At 50.7% G+C, this 21,289-nt stretch overlaps 8 protein-coding genes across 8 annotated transcripts, besides 1 other annotated feature; 5 read left to right on the forward strand and 3 right to left on the reverse strand.

The window, feature by feature from the left end:
• Window positions 1-21,289: part of a sequence feature (contig 1.51 915..1114266(-1)) that runs on past both edges of the window.
• Window positions 292-1,097, forward strand: ANIA_02989 (RNA recognition motif domain-containing protein; the record flags this gene model as incomplete). The annotated part of the gene is made up of 4 exons (XM_655501.2): window positions 292-494; window positions 609-681; window positions 752-858; window positions 911-1,097. Exons 1-4 carry the CDS (start codon window positions 475-477, stop codon window positions 1,095-1,097), a joined length of 387 nt encoding a protein of 128 aa, XP_660593.2. The 5' UTR covers window positions 292-474.
• On the reverse strand, window positions 1,794-2,899 carry ANIA_02988 (gamma-glutamylcyclotransferase; the record flags this gene model as incomplete). Its single annotated transcript, XM_655500.2, has 6 exons — window positions 1,794-2,336; window positions 2,398-2,482; window positions 2,553-2,557; window positions 2,612-2,661; window positions 2,723-2,754; window positions 2,805-2,899. The coding sequence occupies 6 exons, from the start codon at window positions 2,897-2,899 to the stop codon at window positions 1,794-1,796; spliced, it is 810 nt and encodes a 269-aa protein (XP_660592.2).
• On the forward strand, window positions 3,860-4,921 carry ANIA_02987 (putative short-chain dehydrogenase/reductase family protein; the record flags this gene model as incomplete). The annotated part of the gene is made up of 2 exons (XM_655499.1): window positions 3,860-4,734; window positions 4,783-4,921. 2 exons carry the CDS (start codon window positions 3,860-3,862, stop codon window positions 4,919-4,921), a joined length of 1,014 nt encoding a protein of 337 aa, XP_660591.1.
• Window positions 5,569-6,692, forward strand: ANIA_02986 (uncharacterized protein; the record flags this gene model as incomplete). The annotated part of the gene is made up of 4 exons (XM_050612569.1): window positions 5,569-5,633; window positions 5,697-5,715; window positions 5,783-6,602; window positions 6,670-6,692. Exons 1-4 carry the CDS (start codon window positions 5,593-5,595, stop codon window positions 6,690-6,692), a joined length of 903 nt encoding a protein of 300 aa, XP_050468478.1. The 5' UTR covers window positions 5,569-5,592.
• Window positions 7,410-9,648, forward strand: ANIA_02985 (MDR family MFS transporter; the record flags this gene model as incomplete). Its single annotated transcript, XM_050612570.1, has 5 exons — window positions 7,410-7,694; window positions 7,764-7,793; window positions 7,847-8,157; window positions 8,212-8,333; window positions 8,386-9,648. The coding sequence occupies 5 exons, from the start codon at window positions 7,410-7,412 to the stop codon at window positions 9,516-9,518; spliced, it is 1,881 nt and encodes a 626-aa protein (XP_050468479.1). The 3' UTR covers window positions 9,519-9,648.
• On the reverse strand, window positions 10,291-12,757 carry rlmA (SRF-type transcription factor RlmA; the record flags this gene model as incomplete). The annotated part of the gene is made up of 4 exons (XM_655496.2): window positions 12,707-12,757; window positions 12,175-12,442; window positions 11,954-12,110; window positions 10,291-11,895 (listed from the first exon to the last, which is right to left on the reverse strand). Exons 2-4 carry the CDS (start codon window positions 12,228-12,230, stop codon window positions 10,291-10,293), a joined length of 1,818 nt encoding a protein of 605 aa, XP_660588.1. The 5' UTR covers window positions 12,231-12,442; window positions 12,707-12,757.
• ANIA_02983 (protein msb1) lies at window positions 14,527-17,872 on the forward strand (the record flags this gene model as incomplete). The annotated part of the gene is made up of 6 exons (XM_655495.1): window positions 14,527-14,716; window positions 14,802-14,959; window positions 15,041-15,134; window positions 15,200-15,428; window positions 15,479-17,733; window positions 17,793-17,872. 6 exons carry the CDS (start codon window positions 14,527-14,529, stop codon window positions 17,870-17,872), a joined length of 3,006 nt encoding a protein of 1,001 aa, XP_660587.1.
• Window positions 18,854-20,987, reverse strand: ANIA_02982 (putative sucrose transporter; the record flags this gene model as incomplete). The annotated part of the gene is made up of 8 exons (XM_655494.1): window positions 18,854-19,749; window positions 19,799-19,914; window positions 19,968-20,093; window positions 20,209-20,287; window positions 20,331-20,397; window positions 20,458-20,600; window positions 20,768-20,793; window positions 20,890-20,987. 8 exons carry the CDS (start codon window positions 20,985-20,987, stop codon window positions 18,854-18,856), a joined length of 1,551 nt encoding a protein of 516 aa, XP_660586.1.

The following is a 21,289-nucleotide window of genomic DNA, read 5'->3' on the forward strand; positions in this document are numbered from 1 at the left end:
CCTCTGAATTTTCGCCTCAATAGTCGAAGGTTCGGCTGCTGTGCAGAACTGCAGATTGACATTGCAGTGCAGACAAGTAGCCTGACCTCCAACTCCCGCGTTCCATTCACCGGCCAGAAAGACCACCGGGTACTGTGATTGGGGTGCTTGTTTGAGAAGGGTACAGCGTAGTAATAAATAATAATAAATAAGGCTCGATTCGAGCGGGCGACAGGCGTTCATTATTCATTCCGTCTCCCGTTCTGCTAGTGCCTGCCACCCCTCTTGACTAAATTCTTTTCCCTCCCCTCGTCCTCTTCTTTCATCTCCCCCTCACGGCTTTGATCTGCTGCTCTCACTCTCCGTCGCTCCAAACTCTGTTGCTTATCCAAATCCCTTGCGATTGCAACCGTTAAACTCTTCAACGAGTCCTAGCCTGAGCCTACTTACTCCAGCCCCTCCACCTCCAGCTTCTTCATTCAGCGGGACCTCGAGATGGCCAAGCTATTCATTGGGTCTGTCCGTCCGTCTCTTATGGTCACTACCCATCCTTAGTGTCCCTCACAATGACTATTTTCTTTCTTATGGGATCGCAAAAACCCCCGCAACTAACAAAACCACCCAAATAGCGGCCTCGCATGGCACACTACCGATGATGTTCTCCGTGAGGGTTTCTCCCGGTACGGCACCATCGAAGAAGCTGTACGTCTTTTTACCGACCTTGCGGCCTACCCTCTCTCCTCGCGTAAGAACTAGCATTCACAGATTGCAGGTCGTTGTCAAGGACCGCGACACCAACCGCAGCCGCGGCTTCGGCTTCGTGCGTTTTGCCAGTGAGCCCGAAGCAGACGCAGCCATGGGCGCCATGAACAACCAGGAGTACGTGCCTAACCATACTGCCTCTTCTCAAACTTAATACTGACTCCTCCAGATTCGACGGTCGTATCATCCGCGTGGACAAGGCCTCGGAACGGCCTGCTGCCCGCAACGGCGGTTTCCAGGGCCGCGGAGGTTACAACAGCCCTGCCGACGGAGGCTACCGTGGCGGTGGTGCCGGTGGTACGTTACCCTATCTTCCATGGTATCTCCGTCCTCCCCACGTGGCACGCTTAACATGAAATTATCTCCAGGCTGGCGCAACCAGGCCCCCGGCCCCTGATGGTCGGAACCCGGTCACCTTGTGCTTGAACTGAAGATTCACGTTTCCTCGTTATACAGACTGCCGACACATGACACGATCGATGACGCCCAGTTTTTGATGGTTGATGACGCCTGGAAAGATAATGAATGTTGATCCACATGATCCTTTGGTCGCGATGAATTCTTGATTTTGCTTTACTTTTGAATATGGTGTGCTTCAGCTAGTGGTTGACATCTAATCTGGCATTCCTCATGGAGATACATGCATGAGTAAAGAGAGTAGACTCACCACAGATTTTCACTTTCGCTCAGAGATTACGCGTGGTTCTCTCGACCTCTAATACCGACCATTACACCAATGAACCTGGTCCTGACTCGTCTTCTGACGCTCAAGCGCTGTGTACCGTTCGACTTGCGCTACCCTTGCTGTCGCACAGCCACGTCGGCACTGCAGGTATTGACTGCCGTGAACGACAACACCTCCCCTGACGTGTTCACTTATCGGCCAGAGCCTCTGAGGCTCCAGAAACCCTTTCGCAAGTGGCGACTCTATAACCGCCATTTTCATTTTTACTTTGGAGCACAATCAAAGAAAGCCAACACAATCACGCGACAAAATAATCACGGTTCCAATCTAGGTTCTATATAGTCTAAAAGGTTGGCTATATACGCATCTATTCCGCCAGATCGTCCTCTCCTTCATTCCCTATATCACCCCTCTCAGCAGCCTCAAGCGAAACCCTAATATCTCTTTTCGCCTTCTCCTCTTCCTTATCAGCCTCTCCCGAACCCTCAATTGCCCTAACTCTCTTCACCAGATCCGTGACATGCTCATCTGCACTTCCTAGCCCAATACCCTCTAGCGCCTTCTCCAGCAAATACAGATATTCTGTGTTCTTCCCGCTTTGTCCGACGCCGCGGGAGATCACCTCCGCGACGTCTTGTGGATCGCGGCATGCTGGGTCGCGCAGAAATTGTGGGTTGCTAGGCTGGCCAATGTAGACCATGCATGTCATCGGGGATGCGGATGTGGATTGGTCTGTGCTTGTGCCAGTAGCGGTGGCTGTGCTCGTCACGGGGTGAAACGGTGTATAGTGCACACTGTACCCGTCTATTTCGCGCACATCAAGATAATCATGGACTTCCTCGGCGTGGGACGCTGGGATGTGGTATGCGGCGCCCCAGACGCGGGTTGTGGAAGACTCTAGATGGGATAGCTGCTAGGTTGTTAGTTGATAATATTGTAGTATGACGCCTAAAAGGCAAAAAAAAAATTACCGGATCATCCAGCGTCTCCCAGAAATTGCGTTCAATCACCGTTACCACACGGCCGGGCTGCTCGGGGGTACCTCTGTGGTCGGTACTGGTATTCGCACATATTACATTAGGACGGCCCTTGTGTCTTGTGAGGGTTTCGAAAGAAACCCGCTTACCTGGCCTATATGAAATGTCAGCTTTCTGGGTCGAGAGGCATGGAAGAAAGGACACAAACCTGCCAGAACCGGCGCACATAGCCTTCGATATACCCCGGTACTCGCTGATCTATCGTCGTTTTCGTTAGCTGGCCTAGCTTGCTTTCACACTTATCGTGACTAGGACATACCAAAATGAGGCGGTGGCTTCCATATCAGACTCCTTTTGACTAGTTAGCTAAGAATGATTAATATGTTGAGCACTGGACTCACCCATAGCCGAATACCCATAGATCTCCCTTTGGGAAGTATTGGCGCCACGTTCGACCATCTGCCGGAGCTGGAGTTTCTTGGCTTGCGGGGGCCATATTTGTTTTGTTCAGTCGAGGTAGAATGAGCCTTCGAAGCCTGTCACAGATATAAAATAACTAGAATGCCGAGATGAGTCAAACCCTGTTCCCGAAATGCATAAAGTGCCAATAAATTGCAGAATATGTCGAATTATGGGAAAGTAATTGTCCTTAAAGTTCCTCTTCAAAATTAACTTTCACTGTACGAGTAGGTAAAGTAGCCTGAGGGTAAGATTAAATCCGGCTGGACTTACAATGCAGACAAGATCAGGTTATCCAGCTCTATCGTTAAGCGTACTTGCTGGTGGTGAAAGGTGCTACACAAATCACATCAGTGTTTGTCCTGTTTGCAGTGATCCAGCTTTATGTTAACTACTAACGTTAGTTAACTAACTAACATGCAGTGTGGCCAATGCAGCCTGGCATCGCTCGATAGCTGCACGGAAGACATGATTCTGCTGTAGGAGAGAGAAACCCATCAAAGCCCATTGAGCACCTTGGCCAGTGAAGATACCAAGGATGCCGGGAGTTTCGTTATCATCGTTGCCTTAAGGCTGAGGCAAGCCGCGGTTTTAACTTCGCCTAGTACCTTCTCCTAACAGCTTCAAGATCGAGCTTCATGGTCTTCTCATAAACTTACCAAGATTGAGCTGGGATATCACTAGCTGAAGAACAACCTAGGTATACTCGATACTCAATTCCACTTTACTTTGCGAATGCGGTTGGATACCGGATACCTGCCGTATCCGTATATATAAGCTCTTTTGGGCCGTGTCCCAGGGGTACACCCACAGGTCTGCGAGGCGGGTCTGCAAGGCGGGTCCGCAAATGCCAGGCTTCGTCTAAATTATTCTCCACGGGTCGCGGCAAGGTTCATAGTTTCTGTGATAACGACCGGTCTACTCCGCATAACAGCAATAGTCCTCTTCGGCGACTTGGTAAACATAGCCATCTCGACTCCAGACGCTTTTACCCGCAATGGCAGGCCTGATAAGACTGCTCAGAACGCAATTCATCCCCCCTACAGAGCCCAGCATCTCATTTGCGGGAAAGACAGTGGTCTTAACCGGTGCGACAGCTGGGCTCGGATTTGAAGCCGCCATTAAGATGCTGAATCTAGGGGTCGAGTCATTAATCATCGGCAGCCGAAACCTACAACGAGGTGAAGCAACCAAGACGGAGCTTGAGCAACGGACAAACAGACTGGGCGTCGTACAGGTATGGGAGCTGGAAATGAGCAGTTTCCAGAGCGTGAAAGATTTTGCCGCCCGTGTTGAGAGTTTAAAACAGCTCGATGTTGCGCTCCTGAATGCCGGCATCTGGAATCGAGAGTTCACTACGTCTACGGAAGGATGGGAGGAGACATTGCAGGTCAATACGCTCTCTACCTCTTTGCTAGCGCTTCTGCTGCTTCCGAAACTGCGAAGTTGCTCGACCGACTCATCGCCAACCCATTTGACTGTCGTCTCGAGCCAGCAGTTCGTTCGTGTTCAAGCAAAGAGTCTCCGGACGGATGGGCCGTTGCTGGAGCATCTGAATGATGCGCGACGGTTCAGCGGGCCAAAGCAGTACGGTGTTTCGAAGCTTCTTCTGGAGTATGTTCTCAAGTCAGTAGCCGCGCAACTGCACAATGAAAATGGGACAGTCCCGGTTGTTGTCAATACCGTCAGTCCAGGGCTCTGCGTGTCGTCGCTTGGCCGGCAGTACACTGGGTTGCACCACCGATTGGTCGTTTGGATAATGTATAAGCTTTTTGCTCGTACAGCAGAACAAGGGAGCCGGTCGCTGGTCAGTGCGACATACCAGGGGTTAGAGTCGCATGGAAGGCGTTGGCGAAGTGATGGATATCTAGAGTAAGTTTGCTGCCCTCTTTTCTAGATTAGTAGGCTAACTTGGTAAAGTGAATCAACAGCACTGACCACGGGAGCGGAAGGGAAGCAGTTCCAAGCAAAAGCTTGGAAAGAGATCATGGCGGTTCTCAAAGAACAGTCAAATCTCGCTGTTGTATTAGACTCCAACACCGGCGTTAGTGCAAACTAGTATATATACCTGCCTGCCATTCTCGGTACTGTGGGCCTTTTGAAGAGTAAGCTTACTTAGGCTGACGAGTGACATCCATGGTCCAACCGCTATCTCCAATAAGTGCCGTCTATCTGATCCATAGCCTATGGATGGATGCTATTTATACGCGTCTTATACTCCGTAGTCTCACAAATCCTCGAGAAGATGGAGAAATTTCGGAATATGGATCGTCATTGCGCCAAGTTAAGTAGATGGTTACGCGCATTCACCCAACAGTGGGCTTTATCGAGTCAGGAATCCAGCAGATTACGAACGCATAGATTCCATATATCCACAACGAGTGAAGTTGGAATAACAGCAAGGCTCAGATCTAACCATATATATCGTAACTATCTACAAAGCCACTGTTTGGGCTGTGGGTAGAGTGTCTTGGCAGTTGGTTAATGCCCGGCCCTCTGACCCACGTCTCCGCCCGCTCATGATAACAGCCTCAGAAAGAAGAATGGAGTGAGCCCGACTCCTTATTATTTCGCTTCAGGCCAAAAATTTTATTAGTCTTTTCACCCTCTCTCCTTAAAGACTATGCTTCTTCTCCCCGGCTGAAAGGGCTCCTGCTTCAATTCACTTGTCCCTGACCTGAACCCGACCCCTCTTGTCTCTGCGGCCGCACTACGTCAGTCATCGCAACGATGGCGTACAACAAGGCTTACAACCCGGATGCGCTTCCGGCGTAAGTCCGATTCTATCTGAGAAGCTGAAGATCATGATATACTGATATAGCCATCTTGATCAGACACGCCGAGCCCGAACAGGTACGCGGCAATATATGCAATGGCGACCCAGTCTGCTAAAGTGCCATCGCTGACGATGGATCTCTAGGTCGCGCAGATGATCGGTGCGATGCAGGCGAAGCCTGGGAACCAGACTCAACATAGACCGCAAGGGTCATCGCCCGGCGGCCCGCATCCTGTCTCTGCAAACCTCCATCAACGTCATCCTGGGCCGCCGCGAGCAGCCTTAGACCGACCTCTTCCCAACGTACCACATAACCAACAACGCCCAAGCGCGCTCCTTCATCCATCCCCTCCGCCTCAAAACTACGGCCATGGACCACCACCGTCACAACCAGTGCGCAACCGTCCTCCGCCCTCGTCACGTCCGCCCCCGAGCCCGCAGCCGCTAGGCCTTCCCAACGACGATCAGCTCTTTCCCCTATTCCGCGCCGCGAACGCATCGAATTCCGGGGCACTTACTGAGCAGGAGCTAGGATCTGCTCTCGTGAACGGCGACTATACCTCATTCCACCCGAAGACAGTGAAGATGATGATCAACATGTTCGACCGGAACAGAAGCGGCTCGATCTCATTCGATGAGTTTGTGGCATTATGGCGATATTTGGCGGCATGGAGGGACTTGTTCGACAGATTCGACGAAGACCGTAGTGGACGCATCAGTCTGCGGGAGTTTGAGAAGGCGCTGGTTACGTTCGGGTATAGTCTCAGCCAGCCGTTCGTGACGGTCCTTTTCACCACATTTGAGAACAAGGGGCGGCAAGTTGGCAAGCCTCGAGCCTCTGGCATGAGTTTCGATCTTTTTGTTCAGGCGTGCATTAGTCTTCGGCGTATGACGGAATCGTTTAAGCGGTACGACGATGATCGTGATGGGTATATCACGGTCAGCTTTGAGGAGTTTCTAACGGGTGAGTACTTCAGTCAATCTGGCTGTGGAATTGTTATGGAAGTGTTGGGACTGACATTCTTTGACAGAAATACTTCAGTTACAAGATTAAAGAATGGTTGGCTGCGAAGATCGAAGACTAATTCCCTTTGGAGTTACGATACATTCCTGCTTCATGTTTATCGCTGCAAATAGCATAAAATTATACCCTGGCTATATCTCTTAGAACTGTTATAGAACTAGTAAAGACGACACGCCCAGCAGAAAAGTACACTTTCCTAAACAGGAAATGATCAGTACACGAACGTCTTTTCTTTTTCTTCTCGTGAGTCTTGTCTTACCTCGGAGCTTTTCTAGGCATAAAATCCGATTGTATCAACGGCTTCAATACAGCCTGCTATAGTATATCCATTACTAGTACTACTGCAAGTTATGCGCCTGACTCTGATCTCGATCGAGATAGTCTGGGCCTCGGATAAGGCGGCCGTCCAGCCTGGTTCTACTTAGCGCAACCGTTCGGGGGGTCGGAGATCGCCGCCTCCAACGATTTTTCGTGATTCTGTTGTACGGCCGAGCTCGGGGGCGTTGCTTGACTTCAAACTCACAGCTGCGGTTGCAATAACATATATAAGCTCCGAGAGCGATGTATACTCGATCTTTGCGATTCAAGCTAATATCCTGTTTGCGTGACTGATCTAGGCTCTTCGGCAAGACCCGCTAAACGGCGAGCCGAGTCCAACTTTTACCCCAGACCCGACAAACCTGTTCGCCTCCTTAGCCATATTTTCCTCATCCGACGTCTAAGATCGTACTATTATGTGCTGGTGAAATGGCGGCACATGAGAATCCACCTGAAGAAGGGAAACCGCCTCTAGATGCAGCCGACATGGGCATCACAACAGAGGACCTCACGGCGCCGAAAAAAGCTCATGCCGACGAGAGTTTGGACGACGCCGCACCTCGTTCTTCGTCATCAGAGATCACCTCTTCTCCTCAAAAGGACGATGCAGCTGCAGCACCAGATACGGAGACTGGGAACCCGCTGGATCGGGTCCCGTCTCAGGCGCAAAAGCTAGGGAAGAAGAAGATTGCGGCGGTTATGGGGGCACTTTGCGTATGCACTCTTTGGTTCCGGTTTGAAGTCCTTTGTTCGGATGTTTGCTAACCGAGTCGGGGTTAATAGCTCGTCTTGTTTCTTGCAGCTTTGGATATGGTACGGGTCCTTACTCACTTCGTCTGGGAGGCGGTTGACTAACGATGGTATAGACTATTATCTCTACAGCCCTACCGACGATGGCCGTCGATTTCAACGCATCTGAGAGCGGGTATTCGTGGATGGCTTCATCATTCTCTCTGACAAACGCAGCGTTTGTCCCGCTCTGGGGTAAAATAAGTGATATTTGGGGCAGGAAACCTATTCTTCTTCTCGCCAATCTTGCATTTCTCATTGGTAGTTTGATCTGTGCGCTGGCCATCAACCTGCCCATGGTCTTGGCTGGTAGAGCAATCCAGGGTGCTGGAGCCGGTGGAATCATTACATTGGCCAATATCTCTGTTTCAGACCTTTTCAGTGTTCGGTGAGTTAGAAATTTGCCCTGCTCATTCAGGTTTATGTTGCTGACTGTCGGCAGAGAACGCCCGATGTACTATGCGCTTTTTGGATCTACTTGGGCCATCGCAGGCGCTCTGGGCCCACTTGTTGGAGGCGCCTTTACGACGAGCGTCACCTGGCGTTGGTGTTTCTATCTCAACTGTATGCTTTATATCCTGTCCGCTGCAGCTGCAATTGGAACTAACCTCCCCAGTGCCAATTGGCGGGTTCTCTTTCCTCGTCTTATTCTTTTTCCTCAAAGTTGACTCACCAAAGACGCCTCTTATTGCCGGTCTCAAAACCATCGACTGGTCGGGCACGCTTTTAATTGTCGGCGCCACCCTCATGTTCCTATTCGGCCTCCAATTCGGCGGCGTCGACTACCCCTGGGGCTCTGCAACAGTTCTTTGCCTCATAATCTTCGGCCTGTTGACATATGCTCTTGCCATGCTCAACGAATGGAAAATCGCCCGGTATCCGGTCATCCCCATCCGCCTCTTTAGCAACTGGCATAATGTCCTTGTCCTGCTCATCTGCTTCATCCACTCCCTGGTTTTTATGGGCGGCGCTTACTACCTTCCCTTCTACTTTCAATCTGTTCTCCTCGTCACGCCCATTCTTAGCGGCGTCTATGTTCTCCCCCAGGTCCTATCCCTGTCCGTCCTCTCCGCCATGACAGGTGTTATCATCAAAAAGACGGGCCGCTACCGTGAACTCATTGTCGCCGCCTTCGTTTTTTTAACCCTCGGCTACGGCCTGCTCATCGACCTTAAACCCTACGCCTCCTGGCCCCGTCTAATCATCTATCAACTCATCGCAGGTATTGGCACAGGCCCGCTCTTTCAAGCACCCCTCGTTGCTCTGCAGGCAAATATTCACCCCTCCGACATGGCTGCCGGAACCGCAACATTCTCCTTCCTGCGTCAAGTCTCGGCTGCAATCTCCATCGTAATCGGCACAGTTATCTACCAAAATATGCTCGTCGACAAAGCCTCCACCATCGCAGCCGCGGTGGGCCCAGACACGGCGCAATCTCTTCAGAATTCCTTCGCCGCAAACAACCACGACCTTATTCGCTCTTTGGCCGATGATCAAAAACGCGTCGTCCTTTCTGCATTCACTTTTGCCCTCTCTCGGATTTGGGTCTTTTATACAGCTATCGCGGGCGTTGGGTTGATCGTTAGTGTTTTTGTCAGGCCTGTCGTGCTGAGCAAGACGCATACGGTTGCGAAAACGGGTTTAGCGGAGCAGGAACGCGCCAGGAAGGAGATTCTGGAAGCGCAGGCTAAGGCACGGGCTAGTAATAATAATAATAAGGAGGTGCCTGAGGGCAAGGAGAAGGTCTAGTCCGAGGTCTCCGGTTCCTCTCTGCTCTATTCTATATATATGTGTGCGGGCCTAATTTATATGCATGTGTATACATCTAGTACAAAGCGAGTCATCTCTTCCTGATATAGACTTCATTGGCACTTAATACATGGTACTTCGGCACCAAGACTGAATTGTCTCAGCACTATCCTGACCCTCAGCGCTGTTCTAGTGAACCAAGCCACGAAGACTGAATAATACCTGGCAATGTATAAATCTGTACCATATGACTTTACCATATTGAGTTGGTAACAACATGACCTAGTGGAACATTCACTGAAACTCAAAGGCAAAGCCAAAAAAAAGAATCATACATAGACCCGGACGGAGCTAATGAAAAGACACGGACAACAAGACACGGACAACAAGAGACGGAAAGGAGAGAATAATGAGACGATATATCGCGCAGGTTGAAGGATACTTGGGTGGTCATTCTGGAGTAAAAATTCATTAAAGGTTGTCTTTTGAGTCTGCGCACTAGGTATGTACTCCGAGAACGATGCAGAACAAGCACGCCAGACAAGGGGTATAGAGAAAGAAGACTATACTAGAGAAATAATAACGAGAGAAGAGAGAGGAAACCCAAAACAAGGTAGACGATTTAGATGGAGACGTCCTGAAGTAGAGTACCATACCCCCAACCCCATCATTTTCCAAACGCCTCCAGATGCAACGAGAGCGAGAAGAGAGCAAATACCGCGCTAGAAAGCACAGACTTAAAATTGCACAATTTAGGGACATAGGGCGGATGTCATGTTTTTGCTTTCTTTGCAGCGCCTTCCCCCGTGGGGCCGCCGTCTGGGCTCTTGCGCTTCTTATCTTGCTCTTCTTCTCGCCCAAAGCCTGGACCGTTCTGCACCTGGGGAGTGGGAAACACTAGCGGACTCGGGAGTATATTGCTGTCTGGACCAGACCTGCCAAATCCCCACTCGGCGGGAAAGAAACTGGATGGTGACGGAAGAAGCGCATCCGAGACAAACCTGCTTGGCAAGGCCGAGATCGGCGTCTCGATGTTGTTATTGTTGTTGTAAGCAGTGGTGTTCTGTGCCGCCGCGGCCGTGGTCGACGGAGGCGGGGGCCTGGCAAACGGATTCGGCGGCCCTTGAGCACCTGCACTGTGTATCGCACCTGCCGATGGAGAAGGCGGCGGCAATACTACACCCGGATGACTCGCATCCAGTTTTGCAGAAGTTACAGCCTTATTTCCCGCAGAGGACGATGATTCCGCGGTCGCGCTACCCCGGTCTGAATTCTCGCTCGGTATCTGGACTTTCAGTTGTGGTCGCTTGGACCCTAATGTGCCACTGTTGGTTCGCACAGGGGGTTTGATTTCTGATGGAGGGTTGGAAGGAGGAGCTTCGGTTTTGGCCCGTACCGGAGGTGAGGGTTTCTTCAGCGGCTTTTTCTCATCGGCTTCATTCTGTACTGACTCGGTCTTGACGCTTGCATTGTCCCCAAACCCTACAATAAAATTGCGTGCCAAAACAGACCCATGGTCGTCAATCGGCGTAAAGATACTACGCGATTTTGCATTCGAAAGGGGTTTTATAAGAGGAGGAGATTGTGCTCTTTCCGTTTTCAAATTCGCTTGCAGTTGGTCTGACTGTGCCTCAGGGAGGGATGCTGTGCGCTGTGGATGCGGATGTTGGTCTGCCATATACGGCTGAGCCACATGAGGTATGGATGGATGAGGTGGCTGTGACATCGCCATAGTAGTGGGTGGTTGTGCGAGAGCGTGCGGGGGATGCTGTGGGTGATGCTGTGGGTGATGCTGTGGGTGATGCTGTTGTGGATGCGCATGGGGGTGAAGTGGCATCGGCTGAGGGGTCATCGACTGGGGAGGCACAGAATGTGGCGGCATTTGATGATGCTGAGGGTGCGGTGGTTGATGCTGGGGCCCCTGTGGATGGTGCCCATAATGCGCAAATTGAGGAGGACGTGGCGGCTGCTGACTCATGTTATGAGGTGCGTTTGGATTGTAGACAGAGGGATTCGGCATGTAGGAAAAGTTGTTTGAAGGCGGGGGCGGAGGCGGGGTTCCATGATGGGGAGGACCCCCAAGATTCGAGCTCACGCGACGTAGGTGATTCCTCGATGACGGCCTAGAAGCTCCTTGTGGCTGTGGTGTACCATGCCGCGGATCAAAGGGCATGCCGTTGTGGATCGGAGGAGAGGCAGAGGGTGCGTGATTCACGTGTTGGAAGCCAGGATGAGGCACAGCCATCATCTGAGGAGGGTTCTGGCTGGGCGCATGAAACTCATCGGGGGCAGGCGTGGCCTCTTCTTCGTCATCGTCATCGTCGTCGCGTTTGCCGTTAAAGTCTTCTGGTCCTTTGTGTTCATGCGGAGGACAGAGCTGGGCAGAGTACAGGTTAGATCATGTCTATAAGCAAAACATGGAGGCAGTGACAAACAAATTTATGTCGGTAGAGAGCATCCTGCATATCACAAGAAGAGAACTCATAGAGCTTTTTGTTATGACCGAAAATGATAACTGCAACATCCACAGAGCATAAAACTGCGAGTTCATGTGCCTTCTTGAAGAGACCGCCCTTTCGTTTCAGGAAAGTTCTAGATAACGGCAAAGTCAGTCATGCAATCAAGTCGCCAGGAATCTCCGGATATCGATACTAACACTGAGCGATTGCGATCATCTTTGATCGCTTTAATCTCGATCTTTCTTCGACCCATGAGGGAGAGTGTTTGCGAGCGGAGCGCGCAACGACGAGGCTTTCGGGACTAAATAATGGATGAAGCGGATAGAAGTGAAATTCGAGTCGTCTTTCGAGTCAAGCAGTGGTAGGGTTTGGGAAAAGATAACGAAAGGATAGATCGTGAGATGGATCGACTGGAGCGCGCGATGAGACAAGAAAGCTCCTGTGCATTTGTCAGAGCCACGGGGTCTACCGATCGCGATGAAGTCAGGTTCGACTTCTTTCGGGGTTAGCAGAAGCCGGCAAGGGTGAAACGATATATGAAGCAAGTGTAACTGCCCGACAGGAAGGGAGGATGAAGAGCGAGGACATCGAAGCGGCGCTAATTGGGGGGCTGGAGGGTAGATGGATAGATTGACAGTTCGGAAGACGGTCGGGATGAGGGGAACGAGACAAAGGGGAGACAGAATTCGGGCAAAACAAAGGCGACGAGGGGCGCGTGAGAGTACTAACCTTGGGAACGATAAAGACCGAGACTTCGAGGATCGACAGGGAACAATAATGGGATGGGAACTGATGGGGGGAGGGACTGGATGGATGGAAGAGAACGGATGATTCTTGGTCGAGACGCAGAAGATTCTAAAGATAGCCTGCCAGGTCGAGGCGGCTGTCCTTAACCGCCGCTTAACGCCCTTTAGCCGCGTGCTATTTTTACACTTCCCAGTCCAGACTCTCCAATACAACGACATATAAATGCACAGTATACTTCCCTACGTTCTACCACAGGATGATATACATATTCACTGGCATTTTTTCCCTCCTATGTCACACCAACCTTCTCGGTGAGGTAATACGTCGACGGACAAGACCGGTGCTGGGCCTTTTGCTAATGTACGGCATCTTATGCTCTTACTAGCCTTCTCAAATAGTCTCCTAGACTCAGAATACAGGTTGGCCTCCCACAATAACCACGATGATATTTTCAAGCTCATTGAGAACAGGAACATGCCATGCTGGCTCCGAGGTAGGATGTGCCAAGCCAGAGCGCTCTGTGCTGTGCAGTGCAGTGCACCTGGACTTATCATTGCTCCACAGGCTAAGATTAAAGGTGAACACTAATTTGAGGAACCCCGATTCATTTCCCTAGACCCTGGACAGAGAGTCTACTACCGCTTGTCTAACCACAGCACGGGTAGCAGTAAGACGCAGAACATGTTGGCTGTGCAATGCAACTTCCAGAAAACATGGACCATGCTGTCATAAGGCACCAAATATAAAAGCCTAAGGCCATAAAGCCCAGATCGTTGCTTCCATATCGGGATAGTGGGGGGTCACTGCTTGATCAGGCTAGCTCATGGAAATACAGTTAGACCCATTATGCTCTTTTGATTGGACGCAGCCCCTGACCAGTCACCTGATCATTTCCTGATGTCTTTCGTTCATTATCCAAAGACAATTGAACGAGGAGAGTATTTTTTGTTTTTGTGGCAAAATAAAATTGTCCTCTTACTACGTACCGCAATATACAGTACGCCGGGCAGTAATGTGTGTATTTATGCCCCGGAGCTGTAAGAGTTGCGTCGCCGATTGACTGAAGAATGCGGGACCCCTGTTTGACAGCGCAGCACTGACAAGCTGGATAATATTTAAGCCTGCTGATTGAAGCATACCAGGCGCCAGAGACAGGCTTGGAGCTTGAATGTTTACATGCTGCATTGACATTGGTTGATGACTGATCCGTGGATGATTATCATTTGGCTTCTGGATGGGCAGGAACTGAACCACGGCTAGAAGGCTGTATTTTGCGACATAGTAAATTTCACCCCTGAAACGAGCGACTGAGTAGATCCCCATCACCATCTCTTCCATCTTGCCTCTGCCTCTTCCCCCCCTTCCTTTGTTTCATTCGTCTTCTTTTCTCCTCTTTTTTTGCTTTCACCCTTCTTTGGTTCTTTCCACTTACCGCAGTCGACCGTAACTCCGCTCGCTCTTCGTCTTGCTGCACGTTCGACGTGTTGTGCTGCAGGCGATCCTTAGCCAACCCCAGATGGCCTTTGCTTTCCTCTCCAATTTTTCCTGATCCACCGCTCTTGAGCTCTCCGGTCATATTATCTCCATTGCTATCTCAATCCGCGTTCTTCTTTGTATGTCTAATCTGATCTGTGCACCCGTTTACCACGCCGACATTACCGCGCAGCTCCCTCTGTGATCCCGGCTTGCTCAACCCGGTCGAAATACAAATCATTCCGCCGTTGGGCATCATCGGCTAGATTCACTCTGTTGCTATTAGCCGCGCCTCAGTGACAGAAATCCAGAATAATTCAGAGTCCAGAATGCCTTCGTTCACTCGCTTCTTTCGGAGTAAGGACTCCAATGCTGCGAAAAAGAGCTCAAATACACCTGCGGCAGAGGACACGGGCCCAGCGAAACCGACATGGACCGACGCCTGGCAGCGAACCGAGATTGCACCGGAAGAGGTCCAACAACTGCTGAGAGGTTGCACTCAGGAGCTCAAAGTACGAGGTATGTAAATGCCCCTCCTCCCTCAAGAACGTGGCCTACTTCCTTGCTTCATTTTGCTGATCATTTCCTCGTTCTATCTTGACAGCTCTGCAAACCCCGTTCATGCTACTTCCATTCCGTCCAAGCTCCGATACAGTCACGGCCCGTACATTTATTCGGAATTATTTTAACGAGTCTTTGAAAAGAGGCTCTCCTTTCGCTGGGGATGAATTGGCACACGAACTTCGCCTTACCGACCCGATGGTGAGATACAGCTTCCAGCTTTCCGGGGGATTTTGCGTATCACAGTTCTGACTTGGCGTGCTCTTTTTGAACATCTTCTAGGTCCTATGCAGTGTTATGAAATGGTGCTGGAGTAGACTCCCCGGAGGTGTTGTTACCTGGGAGGCGTATGAGCTATTTAAGGTTGGCGAACAAGGTACAATCTAAAACCTCGGGTTGCGCAGCACAAGTGTACCGTAGCACGGGCTAATTTGCACACAGACTCTCAGTTTGCTCGCGACGCCTTCTCCACCTTTATACCCATTAGCGTGGACTCAGACGCTCGGACCAAAATCATCTTCGACTTTTTCGATCTTTTGACAGCTATCGCGGCACATGGGAAGTCTAACGGTCTGGGAGGGCGGAAACTTTCCCGATACGCTGGATGGTGGGCATTTGAACAAAATGATACCGGCAATGGCTTTGAAGCAGCCTACAAGAACTGGACGAGGTGCGTTAGTATCCTATACTAGTTTTCGGTCATTTGCTGATTATCTAAAGTGCTGCCGATGCAACGAGTCACCTATTCTTCGCTTATCTACGTTCACTTTCTCCCGACACTCCTCGCGGCATGAGCGGCATATCTACGCTGCCCATCGCCCTGCAGTCCCTCGTCCAAGCCACGGAATATCCACCTGAAACGCCGACATTACTTCAAGTTTCGACTACCAAGGTGGTCATGATCGTCGATACAGTCTCCCCCACTCCCTTTGCCCTACTACGCCGGGCAAAGAATTTCGAGTACAGAGATAGTGATAAGCATTTGCAAGAATTCGCAGGTTACGAAGACCCCCGAAAGGCCTTAACTGATGAGTGTCTACGGGTCCTAAAATGTATCTCATCTACTAACCAGTCTGCTGTCGACGAGCCGGTTGTGGCTGACCACGATGCGTCATGGTCGAGGTTTGAGGATCTTGGTTTCGGGGGCGCTATCGAAGCCACCCTTGAAGAGGACAAGGCCTTGTCCAGTCCCACCCTAAAGGAGTTTGGAGGTAGCTTAAGGTCCGTACCTCATTCTGGCACCGGTGACCTCGGCCGTCCTACAACACCATCATGGGCCGACTTCATGTCATCCGGGTTCGGGGATGACAATTCTTTCAAAGCCCCAGTTGCTCCCCTACTTCTGCCTCCTGATAAGGTCCTACCGCCAATCGCCTCAATACGGGGCCAAAGCTCCCAATCCCACAAACGGGGACTCAACGACGAGCCCTCTATGGACCCTGGTGAGTTGGCTAGTATCACCACTCTCGACTTGGACGACTCTTTTTGGTGGGTTTGGATCAGCAGTTTGGCTGGTGAAGAGCCCACCGCACGAAAAGCGGTCTTCGGGCGATGCGCTTTGCTCGAGACGGTCATTAAAAACACAAAATGGTTGGTACTAGAAGAACAAGTCAAGGGTGCTGCGCCAGATCCCGACCCCGGCGCGTACATTGTCGAAAAGAAGCGGTTTTTCGGGTTTACGACCCGGAGGGGCAAGCTCTCGCGACGCAAATCTTCGGCCAAGAAGATTAGTTCTGTAGAGGACTCCTACAAGCGACCCAACAATCAGGGGCCGAATAGCAAAGCTAGCATAGCTCCAGACCAACATGCCCGTATTCAGGCAGCTGCAGCTGCACTCCAAAGGAAGCACCGTGAAGAGCAAGGGCTCGCCAACGGAACAAAATCAACCGCAGGGCAGGATTCGTACTCAACAAAGACCAATTCCGTGATGACTCTACAGCCATCTATTCTGAACGAGGCATCTCAGGCTATGAAATGGGCTAGTAACTACGACAAGAACGCTTACAGGGCCGCTTATCTCAATAATAGCCGTGCTGGGACTGGTGCTGGGACTGGTGCTGTGGTCGATGAACAGAAGGAACAGCCTACCCCCTCAATAACAACTAGCACCCGACAACCGCCTCCTGCTTCTCCTAAGACCTCTGCTCCCCCTTCAGCCGCACCGGTACCAGACGCAACTGAGAAGCCCGCCGATGATGCGAAGGTTAACACTAATCCTGCGAAACAGTCGACCGTAGATTCTCCGACCCCAGAAACCAAGGAATCTGTCGAGCCCGAATTGCCGCACAAACTAAAGAAAGCTGGTTTTAAAAACATGTTTGGAACGACCAAGAAGAAAGAGACGGATATTAAGCAACCCATGAAGCCTGTAGAAGGTTCTGCTGTCGCTGCTGCCCGGGCTGCACTAGAGAGTAAGGCTAGGGCATCTCAGGAACAGCCACCTGCTCGCAATGGTACCACTGTTCTGAGGAAAAAGCCTGTTGCAGCAACAGCTCCAGCGAAGTCTGTTAAGCAAATCACTGAGGTGCATGAGCCAAAAGCTACTGCGACCCCAGAACCAGAGTCTAGTGCCCCAGCCTCAGCCCCAGCCCAGGTTCCGGAGCCAGCGCCAGCTCCAACTCCAGAAAACATGAGTGATAAACCCAAGATTCGGCGTGAGGCTGAATACGATGCCCTCTCCCGGGTAGATACCAATGAACAGGTAGCGGCCGATCAGGAATTCTCCCGGTTTGACCAGGGACCCTTATTAGAGCAACCTGCGTTTGTTCCTGAAGACTCACCCGTCGAGGAGGCATTCCCTGCGGAGAAGCCTGAGGATGAGCCCACCCCCAGTTCGCCCGTATCTCCACCGCGGATCAACAATGCTTCTCAGGACCGTTGGGCCCAGATTCGCAAGAATGCGGCGGAAAGGATTGTCCAGACTGGAGGCCGTCCAAGTACCGCTGATGAGGATGGCAACACCAGCGAGGAAGAAAGTGAGTGTCTTGCCCGTGCCCCAACCCTTCAAATACAGTACTGACATCCGTTCTTCAAGGCTTCGAAACTCGCGCCGCCCGAATCAAGGCTAGAGTAGCTGAATTGACCGGAAACATGCAAGCTGCAAACCGGCCCTAAAATAAAAGCACACTATCGCCTACCCTTAGACCCTTCGCAGCTCTCAACTGTCTGCATCTTGGTTTCGAATTCTATACCTACTGAACTCTTATCCATGTGCTCTTTTGTATAGCCATATTCCCCTTTGCTGTTTTGCTTGATTCTTCACTTTCCTTAAGATATCGCACTTACAGTACATATGTTATGGCCAAGCCTCACCTGTCCCAAGTTCTCAAGCCAGACAGACGTACGCATGATGCCCATCCATGCTCATTGATCATGATTTGTTTCCTGTTCACCTTGTAATCCACCTTCTTTTCTCTCCACGACCGTTTGCTGGTCCTACCTTCCACGACAGTGGAAAGTCTCCTTTCGTGTTTTCTCTTTGTTATATTCCCCCTCTTGTCTTTGCCTTGTGTTTCTTGGTTTATTGTGATTTTTCTTCCTTTTGTGTGTCTACTTGGTATCTGTAAAATAGGTACCTACCTCAGCAGACTATCGCTATTTTTCCATTCCTCTCCTATTTCATCTTCTAATTATATGCCTAATACACCAAACATAAATAAAAATCAACTCATTGGATAGCATACCACTCTATCTCGTTCCTCCAACTAGCGCATTAGCCCAAGGCCCTATTTATTGGGACTTCTTAGGATGGCGAGATCACAAACTCCAAGCCTAGCAATTCCGCGGTGGTATACATTATAGAGATAGCAAGAATACATATGATTAATAGTGCAAAGCGTAAACATATGCGTATGTAGTATCCATACAATGCAACTCTTTATTATACGTACACGTTCCGCGTCAAGCTTCAAAAAGCGCAAGGACAATCATTAGTATATCCAGGGTATCGAGCGAATTATAAATGTCGCTGGGCGGAATCAGGAGTAAATATATAGCGGATGATTAGGAAGACCAAAAAGAGGAAGATATTAGAAGAACAGCAAATGCCTTGGTCGCGTATTGGGGAAGAGACGGAGAATTTCAACCGGATCGTCATTATAGAATATACCGCATTCGCCTCGTAGCCTCCATAGCAATAAGGGCACACAAAGCGCCGATGAAAAGACAAATCGAAATGGCGTTCGGTGTGCTCTTGTCGAGGTCCATCCACGTTGAGTCGCTCGCCGAGTCGTCGCGCTTTGTGCTCCCTGGTTCGAGGATGCTAAAGACAATCCAACTGATGAAGGTTCCGACAAACTGGGGGAGAGTTGTGTAGACATTGAGCACGCCAAGGTAAATGCCGGCAAGCTCGCCCGTGGAGGGGATGTTGGAGATGCCGTCTTCGGCGTCGGAGTCATCGTCTTGGTCGTGATGGTTAAGCCGGAGAACATCCATTTCCGAGGCATCCGAGCTGTTGAGGTCGCCGTACGCGCCTGAGCGGATGGAGGAGGAGGTGATCATTGTTACGCCGGAGAGGCGAGAAGCTTGGGAGGGGTTCATTGCGAGGCGATTAATTTCGACGCCCATGAATGCGAAGGGGGCCCAGCAGCTGACGGCCCAAGGGATGCCGCAAATAGCAACGAGGAAGGTTGCAAAGGCACGGGAACGGGCCAGAGGGGCAAAAATCATCGTAGCTGCGAAGACAACATGGGAGATAAGCCAAGTCGTTTGGAGGTCGGGGCGTATCTTCATGAATTTTGTGAGCAAGGCTGCTATGCCGGGAGGAGGCCGTGGGGTAAACCGGGCCCGCTTAGTATCTGGCGACTGGACGCAGAATGGTAGAAGAACGGAACTGATGAAGGTGATGGAGGAGAAGACGACTAGTGAAAGACTTCCAACGCGGCCGACTTCTCCCAGCATATCCACTGGTCGGTCTGCGTCCTTGGGGACTTCGTACCGAAAGTAGGTCTCGCCAACCCATGTAGTACTGTAGAAGAGGAACGGAAACCAACCTACAAATTGTGAGCTTCTATCCTGATAGACTTTCGTTAAGGGAAATACCGATCCAGGCCCAGAATTGCGCCCAGCAAATGGCTTGAATACGTGGAGGTAAATCCATGGTGGTCCTGAATAACTGCGTAACTACCTGGAAAGCTCCGGCTTTCCCATCAGAATCTCTACAGAATCAACGTCAGTAGTCGCCTTCCCGTGCCGTGTGGAGATCACGTACCTCGCGGTGATTAATATTCTCTCCTTCACAGAGTAGGACGTAACAGCTATCGCACCCAGTAAGGCCAACGCAGCAATGACTGTCATTTGCTTGAACTGGGTGTCGCCTAAAGCAGTCCCAAAGATACTGACGGTGTCAATAGATCCGATTACATATCCAATCAGCTGGCCAACCGCCGTCATCCTAGTAGCTTCCGTTTTTTAGCATCGCTCCTAGATTCATGACACATATGCCGACATACCCCACGCGGACCCAGCTTGTTGCGAGGGTATAGGTAACGTATCGACGATTAAGCTCCGAGCACATGCTTGTACTAGATGCTGTTAGAGAATCGTTTATGTTCATTGTTGTCGGAAAACCCACCGACGTTGATGGCGAAGTCAACAGCGTAAATGCTGAGCACGGCGAGAGCAATTGTGACGCTTGCAGCCTAGGACAAGATGCGGAGTCAGCCATATGGTAACTAAATAATTCAGACAATCGACAATACTTTCTCCGCGTCCTTGACAAAGACACCGACGATCTCCGTTGTCCATCCCAGCACCAACAAGCACACCGTAACAATCAATGATCCTCCAATCATAAATGGCCTTCGTCTTCCCCATTTAGACCGTGACCTGTCTGCAATGACACCTATGAGGGGTTGTATAACCAGCCCAGAAAGAGGTCCGGCGATCCAGACGAGTGACGTTCGTGACTTGGTGAGGCCCAGTTGGAGGAGGTACGGAGTGCAGTCTATCGCAAGAGGAGGTGATTAGAGGAATGGTCAAAGGCATGTTCGTCAGGAATTTGATCCTTACAGGTCATCTCAATGCCCCAGGTAAATCTATTGGAAGACAGAGTCAGTCATACGATGGACAAACACATCGATATTCAACAGATTTCGATTAAGAGTAGTGTTGATGAAGATCATAGTACATACTGTAACCCCAATAAGCTGAAGGTCAACAGCGCCATCCGCATGGACTCCGTCCGTCCCTTGATTGAGGGTGAGCCCACCCATCTTGCAGCTTGTGGCATGTCTATCGCAGTCCTCCTCAACCTTCCATGAGCTGCCGGTAGTTACCTGGTCGCGTGCCTAGGATCAAAGGGAGATTGCGTTGCGCAGGAGGGTCTCGAGGTCCGCTGTCGCTAGGCTTGCAGTTCAAGGCAGGGACAACACACTGGGCCGGCGATGCTTGACGAATTTCCGGGGATATGGGGACCTGGACGGTTGTCTCACGATTAGGGAGCTATAAAGGGGATAAAAATAGCGATCAAGAATGTGGATAAATGAGATCAAGGTGCGCACGGGCGTTTCGAAGAGATTGCGAGTCCAGGGG

This window comes from Aspergillus nidulans, chromosome VI (assembly GCF_000011425.1).
Source record: "Aspergillus nidulans FGSC A4 chromosome VI".
NCBI lineage: Eukaryota > Fungi > Ascomycota > Eurotiomycetes > Eurotiales > Aspergillaceae > Aspergillus > Aspergillus nidulans.